The sequence below is a fragment of the Aquila chrysaetos genome, unplaced genomic scaffold, assembly GCF_900496995.4.
Source record: "Aquila chrysaetos chrysaetos unplaced genomic scaffold, bAquChr1.4, whole genome shotgun sequence".
In the NCBI taxonomy this organism is placed as follows: Eukaryota; Metazoa; Chordata; class Aves; order Accipitriformes; family Accipitridae; genus Aquila; species Aquila chrysaetos.
The window spans coordinates 1-22,365 of record NW_024470431.1 but is presented as its reverse complement, the minus strand read 5'-3'; the positions used below and the strand labels follow the sequence as shown (position 1 = coordinate 22,365).

Below are 22,365 nucleotides of genomic sequence, written 5' to 3'. Positions count from 1 at the left end.
CTAAAGCCCCCCCCATTGTTCCCCATAGCCTCCAAGACTCCCAATAGGCCCCTAAAGCCCCCCCCCCCGACCCCCTGTAGCCTCCATGACTCCCTATAGGCCCCTATAGCCCCTCATGGCTCTTTATGACCCCCCCGCAGAGCCCCTATAGGACCCCTGTGCCCCCCCCCCGCCAGCCCCCATAGGGTGCCTGCAGCCCCTGTGTCCCCCCCCCCAGCCTCTATTGAGCCCCTATAGGTTCCCCATAGGCTCCTATAGCCCCCCCAAGCCCCTATAGGGCCCCCAGAGCCCCGAGGACTCCCCAACAGGCCCCTATAGGGCCCTATGGCCCTCCGATGCTACCTACCCCCCCCCCCGGGCTCCATACATCCCCTATAAGCCCCTATGCCCCCCTCAGGTTCCCGATAAGCCCCGACCCCCACCCCTGGTTTCCCATAGACCCATATATACCCCTATAGTCCACCATAGGGCCCCATAGCTCCCTATGTCCCCCATAAGCTCCCGCAGGCCCCCCATATCCCCCTATAGGCCCCCACAGCCCATTATAGCCCGCCCATCGGCACCTATAGGACCCCCCCATAGCCCCCTATGGCTCCCCAGGTCCCCCCATAAGCCCCTATACGTCCCTATGGGCGCCTCTAATGCCTCATAGGCCCCCATTGGCTCTGCACAGCCGCCTCTCGGCCCCCTATATCCCCCCATCGGGCGCTTATAGGCCCCCACAGGTCCTTACAGGCCCCTATGGGGCCTCACGGCCCCCTATAGGGCCCTATATCCCCCTCATAGGCCCCTATAGGCCCCCATAAGTCCCTATAGGCCTCCCATGGGCCCCCGTGTCCCCTCCCGGCCGCCGTCGGGTCCGCGCGCGCGGTGCTGTGTCACGAGGCCCCGCCCCCTCCCTCCACCCGTAGGCGCGGGGCGGGGGCGGGGCTTCCACATCCGGGCTCCGGCGGGAGGAAAGGGGGCGTGGCCACCCGGGGCGCGCCCCCCCTCTCCCCAATCAGCGCCTCGGCCGAGGCGGGGGGAGGGAGGAGGCGGGCGGTGGCGGGAGGTGAGAACCAATAGGAGCGCGCCGGCGGGCGCCGGTAACCAATGGGAAGGGTCGGGGGGCGGGGAAGAGAGTGAGGAGGGAGGGGGCGGCGGGGGGTAGCCGCCGCCGCCGCCATCTTGTCGCGGAGGAGCCGAGCGGAGCGGGCGGGACCCGGCGGCGGGGCCTGGACAGCATCATTGGTGCGGGAGGGGGGGACCGGGGCTGGAGGGGGGGGCCCCGGGGGGTGGGGGGCACGGGGAAGGGGGGGGGGGGGCTGGGCTTGGAGGGGCTGAGGCCCCCCCTCCGGTTAGTGGGAACCCCGCCCCGGTTAGTGGGAACCCCCCCTCTGGGCCTGTGAGGAGGCCGGGAGGGGGACACACCCCCCCCTTGGGGAACCCCGGTAATGGGAACCTGACTCCGGTTAATGGGAACAGCCTCATTTGGGGTCCCCATTAATGGGGACCCGCCCCCCGGGGACCCCGGGTAGTAGGAACTCGGCCCCAGTTAATGGACCCCCGATAATAGGAACACACCCCCCCCCCCCACCCGGGACCCCCAGTAGTGGGAACGTGGCCCCGGTTAATGGGAACCCCCTCCCCCGATAATGGGATTCCCCCCCCCCCCAAGGGACTCTCGGTTAATGGGATTCTCCCCCCCCCGCCCCAGGGGACCCTCGGTTAATGGGACTCCCCCCCCCCCTTCGGGGACCCCCGCTAATAGGAACCCGACCCCAGTAATGGGAACCCCTCAATGGGACCCTCGCTAACGGGGACCCCGTTCACAGGAACCGCTCTCGTTAATGGGAACCCCTGGGAAATCCCCGTCCCCTGTTAAGCTTGGGGGGGGGGGGGGGCTGGTTTGGGTCCCTTGGCGGGGACGATGTCACCCAGTGTCCCTTAGCGTTACTCTCTCCATTTCCTGGTGCCACCCCGTGTGTCACCCACCGTCCCTCAGTGTCATCCCCTGCCAACCCATGTCCCCCCCGGCATCACCCGCTGCCCCTGGTGTCGCCTCATGTCCCCTCCTGATGTCACCGGGTGCCACTGACGTCACCGTGTGTCCCTCAGTGCCACCCCCTGTGTCACCCACCACCTTCTTGTCACCCACTGCTATCCAGTCCTCCCCAATGTCACCCTAGTATCACCTTGCGTCCCTCCTGTTGTTACTCTTATGTGTCACCCGCTGTCACCCCTTGTCCCCAGCTGACCTCTGACCTCTGACCCTGCAGATGTCCAGCTCCCCGCTGTCGAAGAAGCGCCGCGTCTCCGGGTCCGAGCCGCCGACGGGCTCCAGCCGCGCCCCCGCCTCCGCCGTCCCCCCCAGCGTCACCCCTGCCAACGTGAGTGTCACCTCCTGTCACCCCTGGGTGTCCCTGTCACCCCCCTGGGTATTCCTGTCACCTTCTTTGCTCTCCTTGTCACCTCTCTGAAGTTCAGAGCCGTTTCCGCTAACTTGGGCGGCACCTGGTGTCAACTTGCTGTTACCCAGTGTCACCCATTTGTCACCTGGGTGTCCCTACGTGTCCTGGGGGTGACATTTGTCTCCCTCGGTCCTCGTTGTCACCCCCCCCCCCCCCCCGTGCTCTGCTCAGAGCCACCCCCATCAATGTGAGTGTCACCTTGCTGTCACCCGGTGTCACTTGGGTGTCCCTATGTCTCCTGGGGGTGACGTGTCCCCCGTCAATCCTTGTTGTCACCCCTGCTCAGGGCCACCCCCACCAATGGGAGCGTCACCTGGCTGTCACCTCAGTGTCCCTGTTACCCCCGGGTGTCCCTGTCACCTTTTCTGGTCTCGCCATCACCTGTGTGGTGCTCTGAGCCACCCCCGTCAATGGGACTGTCACCCAGTGTCACTTGGCTGTCACCTGGTGTCACTTGGCTGTCACCTGGTGTCACCCATCTGTCACCTGGGTCTCCCCATCACCCCCGGGTGTCCCTGTCACCCCTCCTGGAGGCGTTTGTCACCTCCTTTAGTCTCGTTGTCACCTTCCTGCTGCTCTGAGCTTTCCCTGCAAATTTGGCCATCACCTGGTGCCACCTTGTTGTCACCCGAGTGTCCCTATGCATCCTGGGGGTGGCAGATGTCCCCGTCCCCCCCGCTGACGCTGTTGTTACCCCCCCCCAAGGGCATGGCGAAGAACGGGGGCGAGGGCCGAGATCGATGAGGGGCTTTACTCCCGCCAGCTGTGAGTATCCAGATGTTGGGGTGCCCCCCCACCTTGGGCCAGGGGGTGGGATGTTGTGGTCCTCTGGGTGCCTGAGTCACCCCCCGAGGATGTCGGGGTGTTCCGATGGATTTGGGAGGGGGGCTCTATAGGTACTTGGGGGGGGTCTCCATGGATTTGGGGGGGTTCACTATGGATTTGGGGGCTCCCTGGGTCTCTCCCGGGGTGTTGGGGGGGTCCCTTCAGGAATTGGGGGTGCTCTGTAGGTGCTTGGGGGGGTCACTATGGATTTGGGGGGCTCCCTGGGTCTCTCCTGGGGTGCTGGGGGCTCCTTGAAGGACTGGGGGGGGTCTATAGGTTCTTGGGGGGGTCCCTGTGGACTTGGGGGTTCCATAGGTACTTGGGGAGGTCCATATGAATTTGGGGTGCTCTGTGGAGGTGTTGGGGGCATCGCTATGGATTGGGGGGGGGGGGGGGCCTTCCCTAGATGCCTGGGTCCCTCCCAGTTATTTTCAGCCATTTTCACGGCCCTGGGGGGGACCCTGTGGGACCTTGGGGGACCCCATGAGGATTTGGGGGACCCCCGGTGACCACCCTGACCCCCCCCGACACCCCCCCCAGGTACGTGCTGGGTCACGAGGCGATGAAGCGGATGCAGACGTCCAACGTCCTGGTGTCGGGGCTGCGGGGGCTGGGGGTGGAGGTGGCCAAAAACCTGGTGCTAGGGGGGGTCAAATCCGTCACCCTTCACGACCCCCAACCCGCCGCCTGGCCTGACCTCGCTTCCCAGGTAAATTAATTAATTTTTCAGGCTTAATTAGCCCCTGCTTGTGTTAATCGATCTTTTCTTGAGGTTAAGTAAAGCTGGTTTTGGCGGGAGGGGGGGTGTGTGTCCATGCCTGAGGAGAACTAAATGCCCCCCCCCCGCCCCGAGGTAATTAATCCAGTCCTCGAATCATTATCAGGGCTCATCAGAGGAGTTAAATGCCTCCCCCCCCCCCCCCGCCTGGGTTAATTAATGAACCTGGGGGGTAATTAGTCTTTACAGGCTCTTGTTCTCTGGGGTGATTGGGTTGCCCAGGGGAGCTAAATGCGCCCCCCCCCCCGGTGTATTTAATCCATGCTTGGGGTTATTATTGAGGTTGATTGTAACGATTAGGAAGCTTAAATGCCACGCACCCTAGATAGTTAATTAATACTGGGGGTGATTAATTAATTTGGGGGGTGATTGATCAGTATGGAGGGGTTGTGTGGGGGGTGATTGGGTTGCCGAGGGAAGCTGAATTCCTCTCCCAGGGTAATTAATTCACCCCTGAAGTTGTTATCCGGCGTCATCAGAGGGGTTAAATATTGTTCATAGGGTGATTAATTAACTTAGAAAGTAAGTAATTAAGCTGAGAAATGATTAGCACTTATAGGGGGTTGTTGTATGGGGCGATTTTGTTGCCTAGGGAAGCTGAATTTCCTCCTCCAGAGTAATTAATTCACCCCTGAAGTTGTTATCAGGGCTCATTAGCGAAGCTAAATGTCCTGCATGGGGCAATTAATTAACCTGGCAGGTAATTAATTAACAGGAGGAGTAATTAGCCCTTATGGGGGGTTGTTGTGGGGGGATGGTTGGGTTTCTCAGGGGGTATAAATGCCCCCCTAGGGGCAATTAATTTGCTGGGGGTAGTAAATATCTCCCCATGTATTCTTGGAGCGGGTGGGGCAGCCTTCCGTGGGTGCTGAGGAGTGTCTGGGGGGGGTCGTTGGGTGCCAGGGCCCCCCCCGACAACCCCCCACCCCTTTTTTATTCTGTCACACACCCCCCTCTCTCCCAAGTTCTACCTGCGGGAGGAAGACGTGGGGCAGAACCGGGCGGAAGCAACGCTGCCCCGATTAGCTGAGCTCAACGCCTACGTGGCCGTCACCAGCACCCGCCAGCCCCTCAGCCAGGAGCTTCTAGCACCCTTCCAGGTACACCCGTGGCTGCCTGTACCTCCTGCATCTGCCCGCATCTCTTACATCTACTTGTAGCCTGTCTGTGCCCCCTTTTCTTCCCCAAAATGAACTCTGGGGCCGTTGATTTGGGTGTCTGACTGTCCTTCACGTGGCCGACTGTGATCTCCGTGGCCGGTTGTACTCCTAAAAGCCGCCTGTACCCCTCTCTGGGGACAGTTGTGTCCCCTGGGACAGCAGTGGCCTCCCCACAACCATTCTTGGGGCTGTTTGTGTCCTACTGTCCGGTTGTGCGTCCAACTGTACTTCTTAGCGACTCCTCGTGTCTCTGTGGCCTCCTGTACCCCCTAATTTCTGGCTCTCACACTTTCCACGTGCCCTTACGCGTGTGTCTGTCCGTTCGCCCGCCTAGTTGTGTGTCTGACTGTACTTCTTTGGGCCTGCGTGTGTCTCTGTGGCCGCCCGTACCCACCCAGGATTGCTTGTACCCACTCAGGACCACCTGTACCCACCCAGGATGGGCTGTACCTCCTATTTTCTTCCTTAAGTGGTTCCTCATGTCTCTGTGGGTGCTTACACCCACTCAGGACCCCCAGTACCCCCCCAGTTCCTGGGTCAGACGGTCTCTGCATGCCGTTATGCATGCAACTGTCTACGTGCATGTCAGGTTGCGTGTCTGACTGTACTTCCCCATGGCGTTTTGTGTCTCTGTGTTATCCTGTACTCACTCAGGATCCTCTGTACTCCCCATTTTCTGGGTCTTGACAGTCTGCGCATGCTGTTCCTTGTCCATCTGTCTGCCTAACTGTGTGTCCGCCTGTGCTTCGTGGCTGCTTGTGTTTCTGTGGCTGCCTATACTCGCTCACGACCCCCTGTTCCTGCTCAGGACCACCCGTACCCCCCATTTTCTGGATCTGACAGTCTCCACGTGCCTTTACTTGTTTGTCCGTCTTGTTGTGTGTCTGTACCTCCCCAGGACCCCCCATACCCCCTATTTTCTGGGTCTGAGGATCTCCCTGTGCCATTTGATGTCTGTCTGTCCATCCGTCTGCCTGGTTGTGCGTCCACCCGTACCTCTCTGTGGCTTCTTGTCTCTCCGTGGCTGCCTGTACCTCTCAAACCCTCCCCAGGGGGTTATTCACCCCCCATGGCCTCCTGTCCGTCCGTCCCCTTCTCCGTCCACCCATCCCCCGCCCCAGGTGACAGACGGACGGACAGACGTGGTCTTTCCATAGGTGGTGGTGTTGACCAACTCCTCGTTGGAGGAACAACTCTGGGTTGGGGACTTTTGCCACAGCCATGGGATCAAGCTGGTGGTGGCCGACACCCGTGGGCTTTTCGGGTGAGCTGGATGCCTGGGGTTCCTTCTATAGGGTCTCTGGGGCACCTGGGTCCCTTCTGTAGGGTCTCCCGGATGCCTGGGTCCTTTCCATAGGGTCTCCCAAGTGGCTGGGTCCCGTTTAGGGGGTCTCCCAGGTAGCTGGGTCCCGTTTAGGGGGTCTCCCAGGTAGCTGGGTCCCGTTTAGGGGGTCTCCCAGGTGGCTGGGTTTAGGGGGTCTCACAGATGCTTGGGTCCTTTCTATAGGGTCTCCCGGGTGCCTGGGTCCCTTCTGTGGCATCTCCCGGGTGCCTGGGTCCCTTTTATAGGGTCTTGTGGATGCCTGAGTCTTTTCCGTAGGATCTCCTGGGTGGCTGAGTCCCATTTAGGGGATCTCCTGGATGCTTGGGCCCCTTCTATAGGGTCTGCCGGGCACCTGGGCCCCTTCTATAGGGTCTCCTGGACCCCTGGGTCCCTTTTGGGGGGTGCCTCGGATGCCTGGGACCCTTTTGGGGATCTGGGACACCCGGGTCCCCTGGCTGACACCATTTCCCTCGCCCCATTTTAGGCAGCTTTTTTGTGATTTTGGGGATGACATGGTGGTGACGGACACCAACGGGGAACAACCCCTCAGTGCTATGGTTTCCATGGTGACTAAGGTACTGGGTACTTGGGTCACTTGGGGTGGGAGTAGGGTGTCTCCCGGACGCCTGGGTCCCCTCAGCACCCTGTCTTTCCCCCCCTGCTCCTCACCCAGGGGTGCCCGGGGGAGGTGACGTGCCTGGACGAGGCTCGTCACGGCTTCGAGACGGGCGATTTCGTCACCTTCACTGAGGTGGAGGGTATGGAGGAGCTGAACAGCTGCGGTCCCGTCGAGATCCGTGTCCTCGGTGAGCCCGGGCGCCTGGATGTTCTCAGGGTGGGGGGGTCTACCGGACACCTGGGTCCTTTTTTAGGGGTTTCCTGAATACCTGGGTCCCTTTCTAAGGGTCTCCCGGCTCTTGAGGTCCCTTTTTAGGGGTTTCCAGGATGTCTGGGTCCCTTTTTAGGGGTCTCCCAGATGCCTGGGTCCCTTGCGGGGACCACCCTGGATGCCTGGGTCCCTTTTTAGGGATCTCTTGGCTGCCTGGGTACCTTGCAGGGAGCACCCCGGCCACCTGGGTTGTTTTTTAGGGGTGCCCCGAATGCCTGGGTCCCCTTTGCGGGTGTCCTGGCCACCTAGGTCTCTTTTTAGGGGTCTCCTGGCCGCCTGGGTCCTTTGTGGGGAGCACCCTGGATGCCTGGGTCCCTTTATAGGGGTGCCCCGGATGCCTGGGTCCCCTTTGCAGGTCTCCCAGCCACCTAGGTCCCTTTTTAGGGGTCTCCCAGCCGCCTGGGTCCCTCGTGGGGAGCATCCCGGATGCCTTGGTCCTTTTTTAGGGGTGCCCTGAATTCCTGGGTCCCTTTTTAGGGGTCTCCTGGACGTCTGGGTCCCTTTTTAGGGGTCTCCCGGCCGCTTGGGTCCCTTGCGGGAAGCACCCTGGCCGCCTGGGTCCCTTCTGGGGAGCCCCCCGGGTGCCTGGGTCCCCTTTGGGGGTCTCCCGGCCGCCCGGGTCTCTGGGTGACAGCCCCACCCCCCAGGGCCGTACACCTTCAGCATCGGGGACACCAGCGGTTTCGGGGACTACGTGAGGGGGGGGGATCGTCACCCAAGTCAAGATGCCCAAGCATATCCGCTTCGTGAGTGGCACTGGGAGCACTGGGCGAGGATTGGGAGGGAGCGAGGGGTGCTGGGAGGGGACTGGCAGGCACTGGGATGGACTAGGGGCAGGTTGGGAGGGGACTGGGGATGCTGGGAGGGACTGGGGGTAGATTAGGAGGCACTGGGAAGTACTGGGGTTGGTGGGAGGTCATCAGGGGGCACTGGGAGATACTGGGGAGAATGGGAGGGGTTTGGGAGGGAACGGGGGGGGACTGGGAGGTACTTGGGCGTTGTGGAAGGTCATCGGGGGGCACTGGAAGGGGTTTGGCAGAGGTTCGGGAGTACTGGGAGGGGACTGGGGTATACTGGGAGGGATTTGGGAGCACTGGGAGGTACTGGAGAGTGATGGGAGGTCATTAGGGGGCACTGAGAGGGCATTGGGCGACACTGGGAGATACCAGGGAGACTGGAAGGGGTTTAGGAGGGAACTGTGAGGGACTGGGGTGTCACTGGAGTATACTGGCTGGCACTGGGTGCTCACCTGTCCCCTCTCTGTCCCCAGAAGCGGCTGCGGGAGGCGCTGGTGGAGCCGGAGCTGATGATCACCGACTTCGGGAAGGCTGAGAGACCTCCCATCATGCACTGGGGCTGGCAGGCCCTGCACCGCTTCATACGCCAACATGGCCGCCCACCTCGGCCACGCCACCAGGTGGGAACATTGGGGATTTTAGGGACATCGGGGGGGCTTGGGGACATGGGGAACATTGAGGGTGTTGGGGACAATGGAGGCCACTAAGTCTTGCACCAACATGGCCACCCACCATGGCCCCACCACTGGTTGGGGACGTTGGGGACATAGAGGCCACCAGGTCCTGCACCACCAACATGGCCGCCCACCATGGCCTCACCACTCATTGGGGATGTTGGGGACATTGGGGACATGGAGGCCACCAGATCCTGCACCAACATGGCCACCCATCATGGCCCCACCACCAGTTGGGGATACTGGGCACGTTAGGGCTGTTGAGGACATGGAGGCCACCAGGTCCTGCACCAACGTGGCCACCCGCCATGGCCCCACCACCAGTTGGGTATACTGGGCACATTAGGGTTGTTGAGAACATGGAGGCCACCAGGTCCTGCACCAACGTGGCCACCCACCATGGCCCCACCACCAGTTGGGTATACTGGGCACGTTAGGGTTGTTGAGGACGTGGAGGCCACCAGGTCCTGCACCAACATGGCTGCCCGCCATGGCCCCACCACCAGTTGGGTATACTGGGCACATTAGGGTTGTTGAGAACATGGAGGCCACCAGGTCCTGCACCAACATGGCCGCCCACCATGGCCTCACCACCGCTTGGGGACGTCGGGGACATGGAGGCCGTCAGGGGTGTTGGGGACATGGGGAGCCTTGGGGACATTCGGGGATGTTGGGGACATTGGGGACACCATGGGGGACGTTGAGGCCATGGAGACCACCAACACGTCACCATCACGACTCGTGGCCCTGCCTTTGTCCGCGGGTGCTCCCAACACTGTGTGTCCCCATCCAGGGTGACGCTGCGGAGGTGGTGGCCTTGACCCGGGAGGTGGCCCCGGGGGCGGAGCTTGACGAGGAACTGCTGCGGGAACTGGCTTTCCAAGCCACCGGCGATTTGGCGCCCGTCAACGCCTTCATCGGGGGATTGGCGGCCCAGGAGGTCATGAAGGTACCGGCCACTTGGGTCCCCACCCTGGACGCTTGGGTCCCCACCCAGGACACCTGGGTCCCCTCCCCGGATGTTTGGGTCCTCTAACGAGGACCGTGACGCAGGCGGTGTCGGGGAAGTTCACGCCCATCACCCAATGGCTCTACTTTGACGCGTTGGAGTGTCTTCCTGAAGAGAATAAGGAGACGGTTCTTACAGAGGAGCAGTGTCGCCCGGTGAGCACCCATGGGTGGGGGGGGCCTGCTGGCGGTGGGCGTTGGTCAGAGGAGCAACCCGTGGGTGGTGTCTCCTTGGGGTGGGCATTGGTTGTAGGACATTTGTTGGAGGACATCCATTGGTTGAGCACGTTCTTGACGTCACCCATGGGTTGGCCGCCTTCTCAACGTCACCCATGGGTTGGCCACCTTCTCGGGGACACCCATGGGTGGGCATCTCCTTGGGGTGGGCTTTGGCCAAGAGGCACCCATGGGTGGGCTTCTCCTTGGGGCGGGCGTTAGTTGTTGGGGCAGCCATGGGTGGGGATTTGCTGGAAGACCTTCTTCTCAACGTCACCCATGGGTTGGCCACCTTCTTGGGGACACCCATGGGTGGGCATCTCCTTGGGGTGGGCTTTGGCCAAGAGGCACCCATGGGTGGGCTTCTCCTTGGGGTGGGCGTTAGTTGTTGGGGCAGCCATGGGTGGGGATTTGCTGGAAGACACCCATGGGTTGGTTGTCTTCTTAATGTCAGCCATGGGTTGACCACCTTCTTGGGGACACCCATGGGTGGGCATCTCCTTGTAGTTGGTAGGAGCTAGGGGGCACCCATGGGTGGCCTCTCCTTGGGGTTGGCATCTGCTTGAGAACACCCATAGCTTGGCTACCTTATTGGGGGACGCCCATGGGTGGACACCTTCTGGAGGACACCCGTGGGTTGGTCATCTCCTTGTGGGCACCCATGGGTGGTCACGCCCCTTGGGGACATCCCCTTAGGGTACACCCATGGACGGGCATCTCCTTGGGGTGGGCATCGGTCATAGGGCACCCATGGGTTGGCCACGTTCTTGGCGACACCCACGTGTGGGTGCTTTCTTGGGGTGGGCGTCACCCATGGGTGGCCTCTCGTTAGGGTGGACATTGGCCATGGGACACCCATGGCTGGCCCCTCCTTGGGTTTGGCATCTGCTTGAGGACACCCATGGGTGGGCATCTCAATGGGGTTGGCATTGACTATTGAGCACCCGTGGGCAGGCGTTTCCTTGAGGAACCCATCGGTTGGCCACCTTCTTGGGGCCACCCGTGGGTGGGTGTCACCCACGGGACACCCGTGGGTGGCTTTGTGGTCCCCGGTGGTGTCCCCGCGATGGGGTGACACGTCCGGATGACACGTCGGGTTGTCCCCAGCGCAACAGCCGCTACGACGGGCAGATCGCGGTGTTCGGAGCGGAGCTGCAGGCCAAGCTGGGTGCCCAGAAGTACTTTGTGGTCAGTGTCCCTGACTGTCCCCAAATGTCCCCAACTTTCCCCTTGTGTCCTCCATGTGTCCCCAAGTGTCCCCCTCATGGCTGTTGAGTGTCCTCTTCTCCCATCTGCATGTTCCCAAGCCTCTATGGCCACCTCGGGTTGCGTCCTCAAGTGTCCCCTCCCTGTCCCCAAGTGTCTATCAAGTGTCCCTAAGTATCTTCATGAGTCTCCCTGTGTGTCCCTGTGGGTTCTCCACATGTCCCTTCCCTGTCCCCAAGTGTTCTTAAGTCTTCTCCCAGGTCTCCTAAATGTCCCTGAATGTCCCCAAGCGTCCTCCATGTGTCCCCAGAGTGTCCCCAAATGTCCCCTCATGTCGTTATGGAACTGCCAAGTGTCCTCCTCTCCCATCCACGTGCCCCCAGGCCTCCTTAGCCACCTTGGGCTGCATCCCGGAGTGTCCCCTCCCCGTCCCCAAGTCCATCAAGTGTCCCCAAGTGTCCTCATGGGTCTCCTGAGTGTCCCTACGGGTCCTCCAAGTGTCCCCATCTGTCCCTAATCGTCCCCACACGTCCCTCAAGTGTCCCCATGGGTCTCCTGGGTGTCCCTTCATGTCCCCATGTACTGCCAGATGTCCTTCAAGTGTCTCCAAGTGTTCTCACGGGTCTCCTGAGCGTCCCCACGTGTCCCCATGGGTCCTCAGAGTGTCCCCATCTCACTCCAAGTGTCCCCAAGTGTCCTCACGCATCCCTGAGCATCTCCAACTGTCCCCTCATCCCCACCCCTTTCCCATCCACTTGTCCCCAGCCCCTCCGGGGCCACCTCGGGCTGCGTCCCTGAGTGTCCCCAGGTGTCCCCACGTGTCCCCGCATGTCCCTGGGCGCAGGTGGGGGCCGGGGCCATCGGCTGCGAGCTGCTGAAGAACTTTGCAATGGTGGGACTGGGCTGTGGCCCTGAGGGTTGCATCACCGTCACCGACATGGACACCATCGAAAAGTCCAACCTCAACCGTCAGTTCCTCTTCCGGCCCTGGGATGTCACGGTGAGGGGTGGGATCAAAGGGCAAGGAACCTATGGGGGTGGGGGATGAGTGGGTGGAGCCTTGAGGGGCAGGGTTTCAGAGGGCAGGGTCTACCGGGTAGGAACCACCATGGAGGTGGCCAGTGTTGAGTTGACCGCTGTCAACTATCAGGCCTTGTTGATATGTTATGAGTGGGAGGGACCTAAATGGGTGTGGCTAAAGGGGGAGGAGTCTGTGGAGGTGTGGAATGAGTGGGTGGAGCCTCAAGGGGTGGAGTCTCAGGAGGTAGAGTCTACGGCTTGGAAAATAGGTCTAGGATTAGTCAATGTTGAGTTGGCCAAGGCCAATGGTCAAGTCATCTGAAAGTGGCGTGGTAAGTGGGAGGGGATGAAATGGGTGGAGCTTAAGGAGGAGGAGTCTATGGGGTGGAGGATAAGTAGGCAGAGCCTTGGGGGGGGTCTCATGGGGTGGAGTCGGGGGAGGAACCACCATCAAGGTGCTGCCATTGAGTTGGCCAACAACAGTCAAGTTGCCTTGACATTTTATTGGACTGGGAGAGGCATGAAGGGGTGGGGCTTAAGGGGAAGAGTCTGTGAAGTAGCGGGTGAGTGGGTGGAGTCTATGGGGGAACTACCATCAAGATGTTGCCACTGAGTTGGCCAACGTCAACGGTCAAGTTGTCTTGATATTTTGTTGGACTAAGAGAGGGAGAAAGGGGTGGGGCTTAAAGGGGTGGGTCCAGAAGGGATTGGGTCTTAAAGGGAGGAGTCTATGGGGTAGAGAGCAAGTGGGTGGAGTCAAGAGGGTGGAGTCTACGGGTGAACCACCATCAAGATGCTGTCATTGAGTTGGCCAACATCAACAGTCAAGTCGCCTTGACGTTTTGTTGGATTGGGAGAGGCACAAAGGCGTGGGGCTTGAAGGGGTGGGGCCTTAAGGGGCGTGGCTCCTCCCCACAGAAACTGAAGTCGGAACGGGCGGCAGCAGCGGTGCGGGAGATGAACCCGGCGCTGCGGGTGAGCAGCCGCCCCGACCGCGTCGGCCCCGACACCGAGCGTGTCTACGATGACGACTTCTTTGAGGCCCTGGATGGCGTCGCCAATGCCCTGGACAACGTTGACGCCCGTGAGCACCCGTGGGGTCCTCGGGGTGCTATGGGGGGGTCCTCGGGGTGCTAGGGAAGTCCTCAAGGTGCTGGAGGGGGTTCTCATGATGTTATAGGGAATCGTTTGGGTTCTGCGGGGGGTTTGGAGGTCTATAGAGGTTCTTCAGGGTGATGTGGGATCTTCTTGGGGTGCTATAGGGATTTTTTGGGTGCTATAGAGGGGTCCTTGGGTGCTGTAGGTCATCATTTGGGTGCTTTGGGGGGATTGGGGTGCTACAGAGGGTCTTCAGTGTTGTGTGGGATGATTTTGGGGGTGCTGTAAGTGGGGTTTTGGGTGCTCTGAGGGTATTGTGGGTGTTATAGGTGGTCTTCAGGGTACTGGGGGGGGTCCTTGAGGTGTTATAGGGCATTGTTTGGGTGCTCTAGGGGTTTTGAGGGTGCTGTAGGGTGTCTTCAGGATGCTATATAGGGTCCTTGGGGTGCTATAGAGCATCATTTGGGTGCTGCAGAGGGCTTTGGGGGGCTATAGGGGTTCTTCAGGGTGGTGTGGGATGTTCTTAGGGTGCTGTAGGAGGTCTTTTGGGGGGCTATAGGGTTTTTTTGGGTGCTCGGGGGGTTTTAGGGTGTTATAGGGGGTCTTCAGGGTGCTGGGGGTGGTCCTTGGGGTGTTATAGAGCTTCATTTAGGTTCTCTGGGGGGGTGTGAGGGTTGGGGGCTATGGAGGATCTTCAGGGTGCTGTAGGGTGATCTTGGCGTGCTGTAAAGAGTTTTCTGGGTATTAGGTGCTGTAGGAGCTCTTCAGGTACTATAGAGATTTCAGGCAGGCTATAGGTATTTTCAGGGGTGCCTATAAGGATGCTGTAGGGACCCCAGGAGTGCAATATGCCTGCCTAGAGATGCTATAGGGAGGCTGTAGGTGCCATCAGGGGTGCTATAGGGACCCCTAGAGATGCTATAGGGATGCTATAGAAATTTTAGGATTTCTATAGGGACTCCACCAATGTTGTAAGGACCTTCTACACGATTTACAACGATGTCATAAGTACCCCCAAAAATATTATAGGGACTCCTACGGTTGCCATAAGGGCCTCAGGCAGACTATAGGTATCTTCAGGGTGTTACAAGAGCATTGTAGGTACCTACAGAAACACTTAAATACCCACTAGAATGCTATACAGACCATCAGCTGTGCTACAGGAATCTCAGGAATGCTATAGCGACCCCAAGAATACTATAAGGAGCCCTGGGAGTGCCATAGGCACCTCAGAGTGCCCCAAAACCCCCCTCCGGGACCACCCCCTGGCCTGGGCAACCTATAGACACTGGGGCACCTTCTAGACACTGGGCTTATTCCACTATAGGGCTCTATATGGACCGGCGCTGCGTCTATTACCGAAAGCCGCTGCTGGAGTCGGGGACACTGGGGACGAAAGGGAACGTGCAGGTGGTGATCCCTTTTCTGAGTGAATCCTACAGCTCCAGCCAGGACCCTCCCGAGAAGGCCATCCCCATCTGCACCCTCAAGAACTTCCCTAACGCCATCGAGCACACTCTCCAGGTACCCCTATAGGGGCTTCGCACGCCTGGCTCCCTTCTATAGGGGACCCCAGATGTTTGGGTTCCTTCTATAGGGTGTTCTGGGCACTTAAGTTCTTTGGATGGGGTGGTTTAGATTCCTGAGTCCTTTCTATAGCGTGTCTTGGACACCTGAGTTCTTTCTATAGGGGCTTCAGGGCACCTGGGTCCCTTCTATAGGGGTCCTGGATGCCAGCGTCCCTACTATAGGGTGCTCTGGACACCCGGGACCTTGCCGGGGGAGGTCCTGCATGTTTGGGTCCTTTCTATAGGGTGTCCTGGACACCTATGTCCTTTCATATGGGGTGGTTTTAGATGCCTGGGTCCCTTGTGTAGGGTGCCCTGGATGCCTGGGTCCCTTCTATAGGGTGTCCCAGACGCCTGGGTCCCCCGTGGGGGTTCCCGGACGCCTGGGCCCCCCAGCTGACAGCCCCTCCTCCGCAGTGGGCGCGTGACGAGTTCGAGGGTCTCTTCAAGCAGCCGGCGGAGAATGTCAACCAGTACCTGACGTGGGTGTCAAGCGGAGGGGCCGAGGGGGGAGGAAGGAGGGGCGGGGGGCACCCAACAACCCCCCTGCAACCCCCAGCATGGCACCCACCCTGTGTGGCACCATTATAACCCCCCCCAGCATGGCACCCACCCTGCGTGGCACCCATATAACCCCTCCTGCTTTACACTCCCCTGCCTCTCCCCCACACTAACTTCCTCCCCCACCACTTCCCTGCATTGCTCACCCCATCCCCATCCTCACCCTTCCCCAACCTCCGCAGGGACCCTAAATTCGTGGAGCGCACCCTGCGCCTGGCGGGCACCCAACCGCTGGAGGTACTGGAAGCGGTGCAGCGCAGTTTGGTGAGCGAGCGGCCCCGGGCTTGGCCCGACTGCGTGGCTTGGGCCTGTCGCCATTGGCACCGTCAGTACAGCAACAACATCCGTCAGCTCCTCCACAACTTCCCCCCAGGCCAGGTGGGTGACACTGGGGGTGGGGGGCCAGGGTGGATCGGGTCCCTGGGGATGGATCAGGTCCCTTGGGGGGGGGCATTGGGTCCCTTGGGGTGCTTTAGGGTCCCTTGGGATGGATCAGGTCCCTTGGGATGGATCAGGTCCCTTGGGGGGGGCACTGGGTCCCTTGGGGTGCTTTACAGTCTCTGGGGATGGATCAGGTCCCTTGGGATGGATCAGGTCCCTTGGGGGGGGGCATTGGGTCCCTTGGGGTGCTTTAGGGTCCCTTGGGATGGATCAGGTCCCTTGGGATGGATCAGGTCCCTTGGGGGGGGGCACTGGGTCCCTTGGGGTGCTTTACAGTCTCTGGGGATGGATCAGGTCCCTTGGGATGGATCAGGTCCCTTGGGGGGGGGCACTGGGTCCCTTGGGGTGCTTTAGGGTCCCTGGGGATGGATCAGGTCCCTTGGGATGGATCAGGTCCCTTGGGGGGGGGGACATTGGGTCCCTTGGGGTGCTTTACGGTCCCTGGGGATGGATCAGGTCCCTTTGGGGGGGGGGGGGGGGCATTGGGTCCCTCGGGGTGCTTTAGGGTCCCTGCGGATGGATCAGGTCCCTTGGGATGGATCAGGTCCCTTGGGGGGGGGGCACTGGGTCCCTTGGGGTGCTTTAGGGTCCCTGGGGATGGATCAGGTCCCTTGGGGGGGGGGGGCATTGGGTCCCTTGGGGTGCTTTAGGGTCCCTGGGGATGGATCAGGTCCCTTGGGGGGGGGGGGGGACATTGGGTCCCTTGGGGTGCTTTAGGGTCCCTTGGGATGGATCAGGTCCCTTGGGGGGGGGGCATTGGGTCCCTTGGGGTGCCTTGGGACCCATGGGGGCTGGATTGGGCCCTGGGGGGGGGGTGGATCAGGCCCCTCGGGATGCTTTAGGGTCCCTTGGGGTGGATCAGGCGCTTTGCAAAGGGGTCAGGGTGCATCAGGACCCATGGGGTGGATCAGGCCCCTTGGGGGGGCATCAGGACCCATGGGGTGGATCGGGCCCCTTGGAGGGCGGGGAGCATTGGGTCCCTTGGGGTGGATCAGGCCCCGGGGGGGGGGGGGGGGGCATTGGGTCCCTGGGGGTGCTTTAGAGTCCCTTGGAGTGGATTGGGCCCCTTGGGGTGCATTGGGACCCCTGGGGAGGGGGGAGGTGGATCGGGCCCCTGGGGGGTGGATCAGGCGGGGGGGGGGATAACCCCCTTGTTAACCCTCATTACACTAATTGACCCTTTCCCACCCCTTTAATTACCCTCTTAGTTGCCCCATTAACATATAATTGCATGTTAGTTACTTTCATTAACATCTAATTGCCCCATTAACTATTAATTGCTTGTTAATTACCTGTTAATTCCTAACTGCCCCATTAATTGTTCTCATTAACCCTTAATTGCCCCTTAATCACCCCACTAACCCCTAATTGTGGCATTATTTTCATTTACTTTTAATTATGCTTTTCAATCCCTAATTGTTTATTAATTACCACATCAACCCTTAATTGCTCTGTAATTGCTTTCATTAATCTTTAGTTGCTCCTTAATTGCTCCGTTAACCCTTAATTGCTTAGGTTATGCTTTAATTGGCTCTTAATTATTGCTATTAGCCCATAATCACTCTTTTTATTGTTGTCATCAACCCTTAATTGCCCCTTAATTGCTTTCCTTAGCCCCTAATTGCCTTGATGACCCCTTTCTGCCCCCTTAATCACCCCCATTAACCCTTTCTGCACCCCTGATTACCCTCATTAACTCCTAATGACCTCGTTAACGCTTTCCCACCCCGTAATGACCTCGTTAACGCCTCTCCCCTCCCCTGCAGAAGACGAACTCGGGGACCCTCTTCTGGTCGGGGCCCAAGCGCTGCCCCCACCCCCTCGTCTTCGACCCTGACAACGTGAGTAGGGCGATGGGCGGAGCCTCCGGGGGGGGGTGCTGTCACCCGTGGGTCACCCTTGGGTGCCAGCCGTCACCCTTGGGTGCCATCGGTCATTGTTGGGTGGTGGACATCACCCTTGGGTGCCAACCGTCACCCTTGGGTGCCATCGGTCATTGTTGGGTGGTGGACATCACCCTTAGGTGCCAACCATCACTCTTGCGTGCCATCGGTCATTGTTGGGTGGTGGACATCACCCTTGGGTGCCATCGGTCATTGTTGGGTGGTGGACATCACCCTTGGGTGCCAACCGTCACCCTTGGGTGCCATCGGTCATTGTTGGGTGGTGGACATCACCCTTGGGTGCCAACCGTCACTCTTGGGTGCCATCGGTCATTGTTGGGTGGTGGACATCACCCTTGGGTGCCAACCGTCACCCTTGGGTGCCATTGGTCATTGTTGGGTGGTGGACATCACCCTTGGGTGCCATCCCATCACCCTGGGTGCCATCGGTCATTGTTGGGTGGTGGACATCACCCTTGGGTGCCAACCGTCACCCTTGGGTGCCATTGGTCATTGTTGGGTGGTGGACATCACCCTTGGGTGCCATCCCATCACCCTTGGGTGCCATCGGTCATTGTTGGGTGGTGGACATCACCCTTGGGTGCCAACCGTCACCCTTGGGTGCCATCGGTCATTGTTGGGTGGTGGACATCACCCTTGGGTGCCAACCGTCACTCTTGGGTGCCATCGGTCATTGTTGGGTGGTGGACATCACCCTTGGGTGCCAACCGTCACCCTTGGGTGCCATCGGTCATTGTTGGGTGGTGGACATCACCCTTGGGTGCCAACCGTCACTCTTGGGTGCCATCGGTCATTGTTGGGTGGATGGACATCACCCTCACTCCTTGGGTGCCATCGGTCATTGTTGGGTGGTGGACATCACCCTTGGGTGCCAACCGTCACTCTTGGGTGCCATCGGTCATTGTTGGGTGGTGGGACATCACCCTTGGGTGCCATACCGTCACTCTTGGGTGCCATCGGTCATTGTTGGGTGGTGGACATCACCCTTGGGTGCCATCCCATCACCCTTGGGTGCCATCGGTCATTGTTGGGTGGTGGACATCACCCTTGGGTGCCATCCCATCACCCTTGGGTGCCATCGGTCAATTGTTGGGTGGTGGACATCACCCTTGGGTGCCATCCCATCACCCTTGGGTGCCATCGGTCATTGTTGGGTGGTGGACATCACCCTTGGGTGCCATCCCATCACCCTTGGGTGCCATCGGTCATTGTTGGGTGGTGGACATCACCCTTGGGTGCCAACCGTCACCCTTGGGTGCCATCGGTCATTGTTGGGTGGTGGACATCACCCTTGGGTCACCCTTGGGTGCCATCCCATCACCCTTGGGTGCCATCGGTCATTGTTGGGTGGTGGACATCACCCTTGGGTGCCAATCCCGTCACCCTTGGTGCCATCGGTCATTGTTGGGTGGTGGACATCACCCTTGGGTGCCAACCGTCACCCTTGGGTGCCATCGGTCATTGTTGGGTGGTGGACATCACCCCTGGGTGCCATCCCATCACCCTTGGGTGCCATCGGTCATTGTTGGGTGGTGGACATCACCCTTGGGTGCCAGCCGTCACCCTTGGGTGCCATCGGTCATTGTTGGGTGGTGGACATCACCCCTGGGTGCCATCCCATCACCCTTGGGTGCCATTGGTCATTGTTGGGTGGTGGACATCACCCTTGGGTGCCATCCCATCACCCTTGGGTGCCATCGGTCATTGTTGGGTGGTGGACATCACCCTTGGGTGCCATCCCATCACCCTTGGGTGCCATCGGTCATTGTAGGTGGTGGACATCACCCTTGGGTGCCAACCGTCACCCTTGGGTGCCATCGGTCATTGTTGGGTGGTGGACATCACCCTTGGGTGCCAACCGTCACCCTTGGGTGCCATCGGTCATTGTTGGGTGGTGGACATCACCCTTGGGTGCCAACCGTCACCCTTGGGTGCCATCGGTCATTGTTGGGTGATGGACATCACCCTTGGGTGCCAACCGTCACTCTTGGGTGCCATCGGTCATTGTTGGGTGGTGGACATCACCCTTGGGTGCCAACCGTCACTCTTGGGTGCCATCGGTCATTGTTGGGTGGTGGACATCACCCTTGGGTGCCAACCGTCACTCTTGGGTGCCATCGGTCATTGTTGGGTGGTGGACATCACCCTTGGGTGCCCTCCCATCACCCTTGGGTGCCATCGGTCATTGTTGGGTGGTGGACATCACCCTTGGGTGCCATCCCATCACTCTTGGGTGCCATCGGTCATTGTTGGGTGGTGGACATCACCCTTGGGTGCCATCCCATCACCCTTGGGTGCCATCGGTCATTGTTGGGTGGTGGACATCACCCTTGGGTGCCATCCCATCACCCTTGGGTGCCATCGGTCATTGTTGGGTGGTGGACATCACCCTTGGGTGCCAACCGTCACCCTTGGGTGCCATCGGTCATTGTTGGGTGGTGGACATCACCCCTGGGTGCCATCCCATCACCCTTGGGTGCCATTGGTCATTGTTGGGTGGTGGACATCACCCTTGGGTGCCATCCCATCACCCTTGGGTGCCATCGGTCATTGTTGGGTGGTGGACATCACCCTTGGGTGCCAACCGTCACCCTTGGGTGCCATCGGTCATTGTTGGGTGGTGGACATCACCCTTGGGTGCCAACCGTCACCCTTGGGTGCCATCGGTCATTGTTGGGTGGTGGACATCACCCTTGGGTGCCAACCGTCACCCTTGGGTGCCATCGGTCATTGTTGGGTGGTGGACATCACCCTTGGGTGCCAACCGTCACCCTTGGGTGCCATCGGTCATTGTTGGGTGGTGGACATCACCCTTGGGTGCCAACCGTCACCCTTGGGTGCCATCGGTCATTGTTGGGTGGTGGACATCACCCTTGGGTGCCATCCCATCACCCTTGGGTGCCATCGGTCATTGTTGGGTGGTGGACATCACCCTTAGGTGCCAACCATCACTCTTGCGTGCCATCGGTCATTGTTGGGTGGTGGACATCACCCTTGGGTGCCATCCCATCACCCTTGGGTGCCATCGGTCATTGTTGGGTGGTGGACATCACCCTTGGGTGCCAACCGTCACCCTTGGGTGCCATCGGTCATTGTTGGGTGGTGGACATCACCCTTGGATGCCAACCGTCACTCTTGGGTGCCATCGGTCATTGTTGGGTGGTGGACATCACCCTTGGGTGCCAACCGTCACCCTTGGGTGCCATCGGTCATTGTTGGGTGGTGGACATCACCCTTGGGTGCCATCCCATCACCCTTGGGTGCCATCGGTCATTGTTGGGTGGTGGACATCACCCTTGGGTGCCATCCCATCACCCTTGGGTGCCATCGGTCATTGTTGGGTGGTGGACATCACCCTTGGGTGCCATCCCATCACCCTTGGGTGCCATCGGTCATTGTTGGGTGGTGGACATCACCCTTGGGTGCCATCCCATCACCCTTGGGTGCCATTGGTCATTGTTGGGTGGTGGACATCACCCTTCGGTGCCAACCGTCACTCTTAGGTGCCATCGGTCATTGTTGGGTGGTGGACATCACCCCTGGGTGCCATCCCATCACCCTTGGGTGCCATCGGTCATTGTTGGGTGGTGGACATCACCCTTGGGTGCCAACCATCACTCTTGGGTGCCATCGGTCATTGTTGGGTGGTGGACATCACCCTTGGGTGCCATCCCATCACCCTTGGGTGCCATCGGTCATTGTTGGGTGGTGGACATCACCCTCGGGTGCCATCCCATCACCCTTGGGTGCCATCGGTCATTGTTGGGTGGTGGACATCACCCTTGGGTGCCAACCGTCACCCTTGGGTGCCATCGGTCATTGTTGGGTGGTGGACATCACCCTTGGGTGCCAACCGTCACCCTTGGGTGCCATCGGTCATTGTTGGGTGGTGGACATCACCCCTGGGTGCCATCCCATCACCCTTGGGTGCCATTGGTCATTGTTGGGTGGTGGACATCACCCTTGGGTGCCATCCCATCACTCTTGGGTGCCATCGGTCATTGTTGGGTGGTGGACATCACCCCTGGGTGCCATCGCATCACCCTTGGGTGCCATCGGTCATTGTTGGGTGCCACCATCACCGTTGCTTGGTGGCTATTGCTCTTGGGTGCCATCAGTCACGCTTGGGTGCCACCCTCACCCATGGGTGCCATTTCATCACCCTTGGGCACCACCCTCACCCGTGGGTGCCGTCCCACCACCCTTAGGTGCCACCTATCACCATTGGGTGATGGACGTTACCCCTTGGGTGCCATCGCATCACCCTTGGGTGCTGTCCTTCACCCTTGGACATCATCCCATCACCTTTGGGTGCCATCCAATGAGCTTTGGGTGGTGTTCTTCACCCTTGAACATCCTTCTATTCTTCTTGGGTGCCATCCATCACCCTTGGCCATCATCCCATAATCCTTGGGTGCCATCCATCACCCTTGGGTGCCATCCAGT

At 59.9% G+C, this 22,365-nt stretch overlaps 1 protein-coding gene across 1 annotated transcript; it reads left to right on the top strand.

Moving 5' to 3' along the window:
• Positions 1 to 1,113: 1,113 nt before the first annotated feature.
• On the top strand, positions 1,114 to 17,883 carry LOC115338545 (ubiquitin-like modifier-activating enzyme 1; the record flags this gene model as incomplete). Its single annotated transcript, XM_030007160.2, is given in 21 exon segments — positions 1,114 to 1,230; positions 2,259 to 2,369; positions 3,156 to 3,179; positions 3,181 to 3,215; positions 3,816 to 3,984; positions 5,019 to 5,153; positions 6,371 to 6,477; positions 7,022 to 7,112; positions 7,211 to 7,343; positions 8,074 to 8,126; positions 8,128 to 8,172; positions 8,697 to 8,843; positions 9,691 to 9,846; positions 9,951 to 10,061; positions 11,229 to 11,309; positions 12,172 to 12,327; positions 13,266 to 13,431; positions 14,773 to 14,969; positions 15,431 to 15,495; positions 15,757 to 15,952; positions 17,782 to 17,883. Coding segments are annotated over 20 exon segments (2,280 nt in total), but the record flags the coding sequence as incomplete, so codon positions are not given.
• Between the last annotated feature and the right edge of the window lie 4,482 nt (positions 17,884 to 22,365).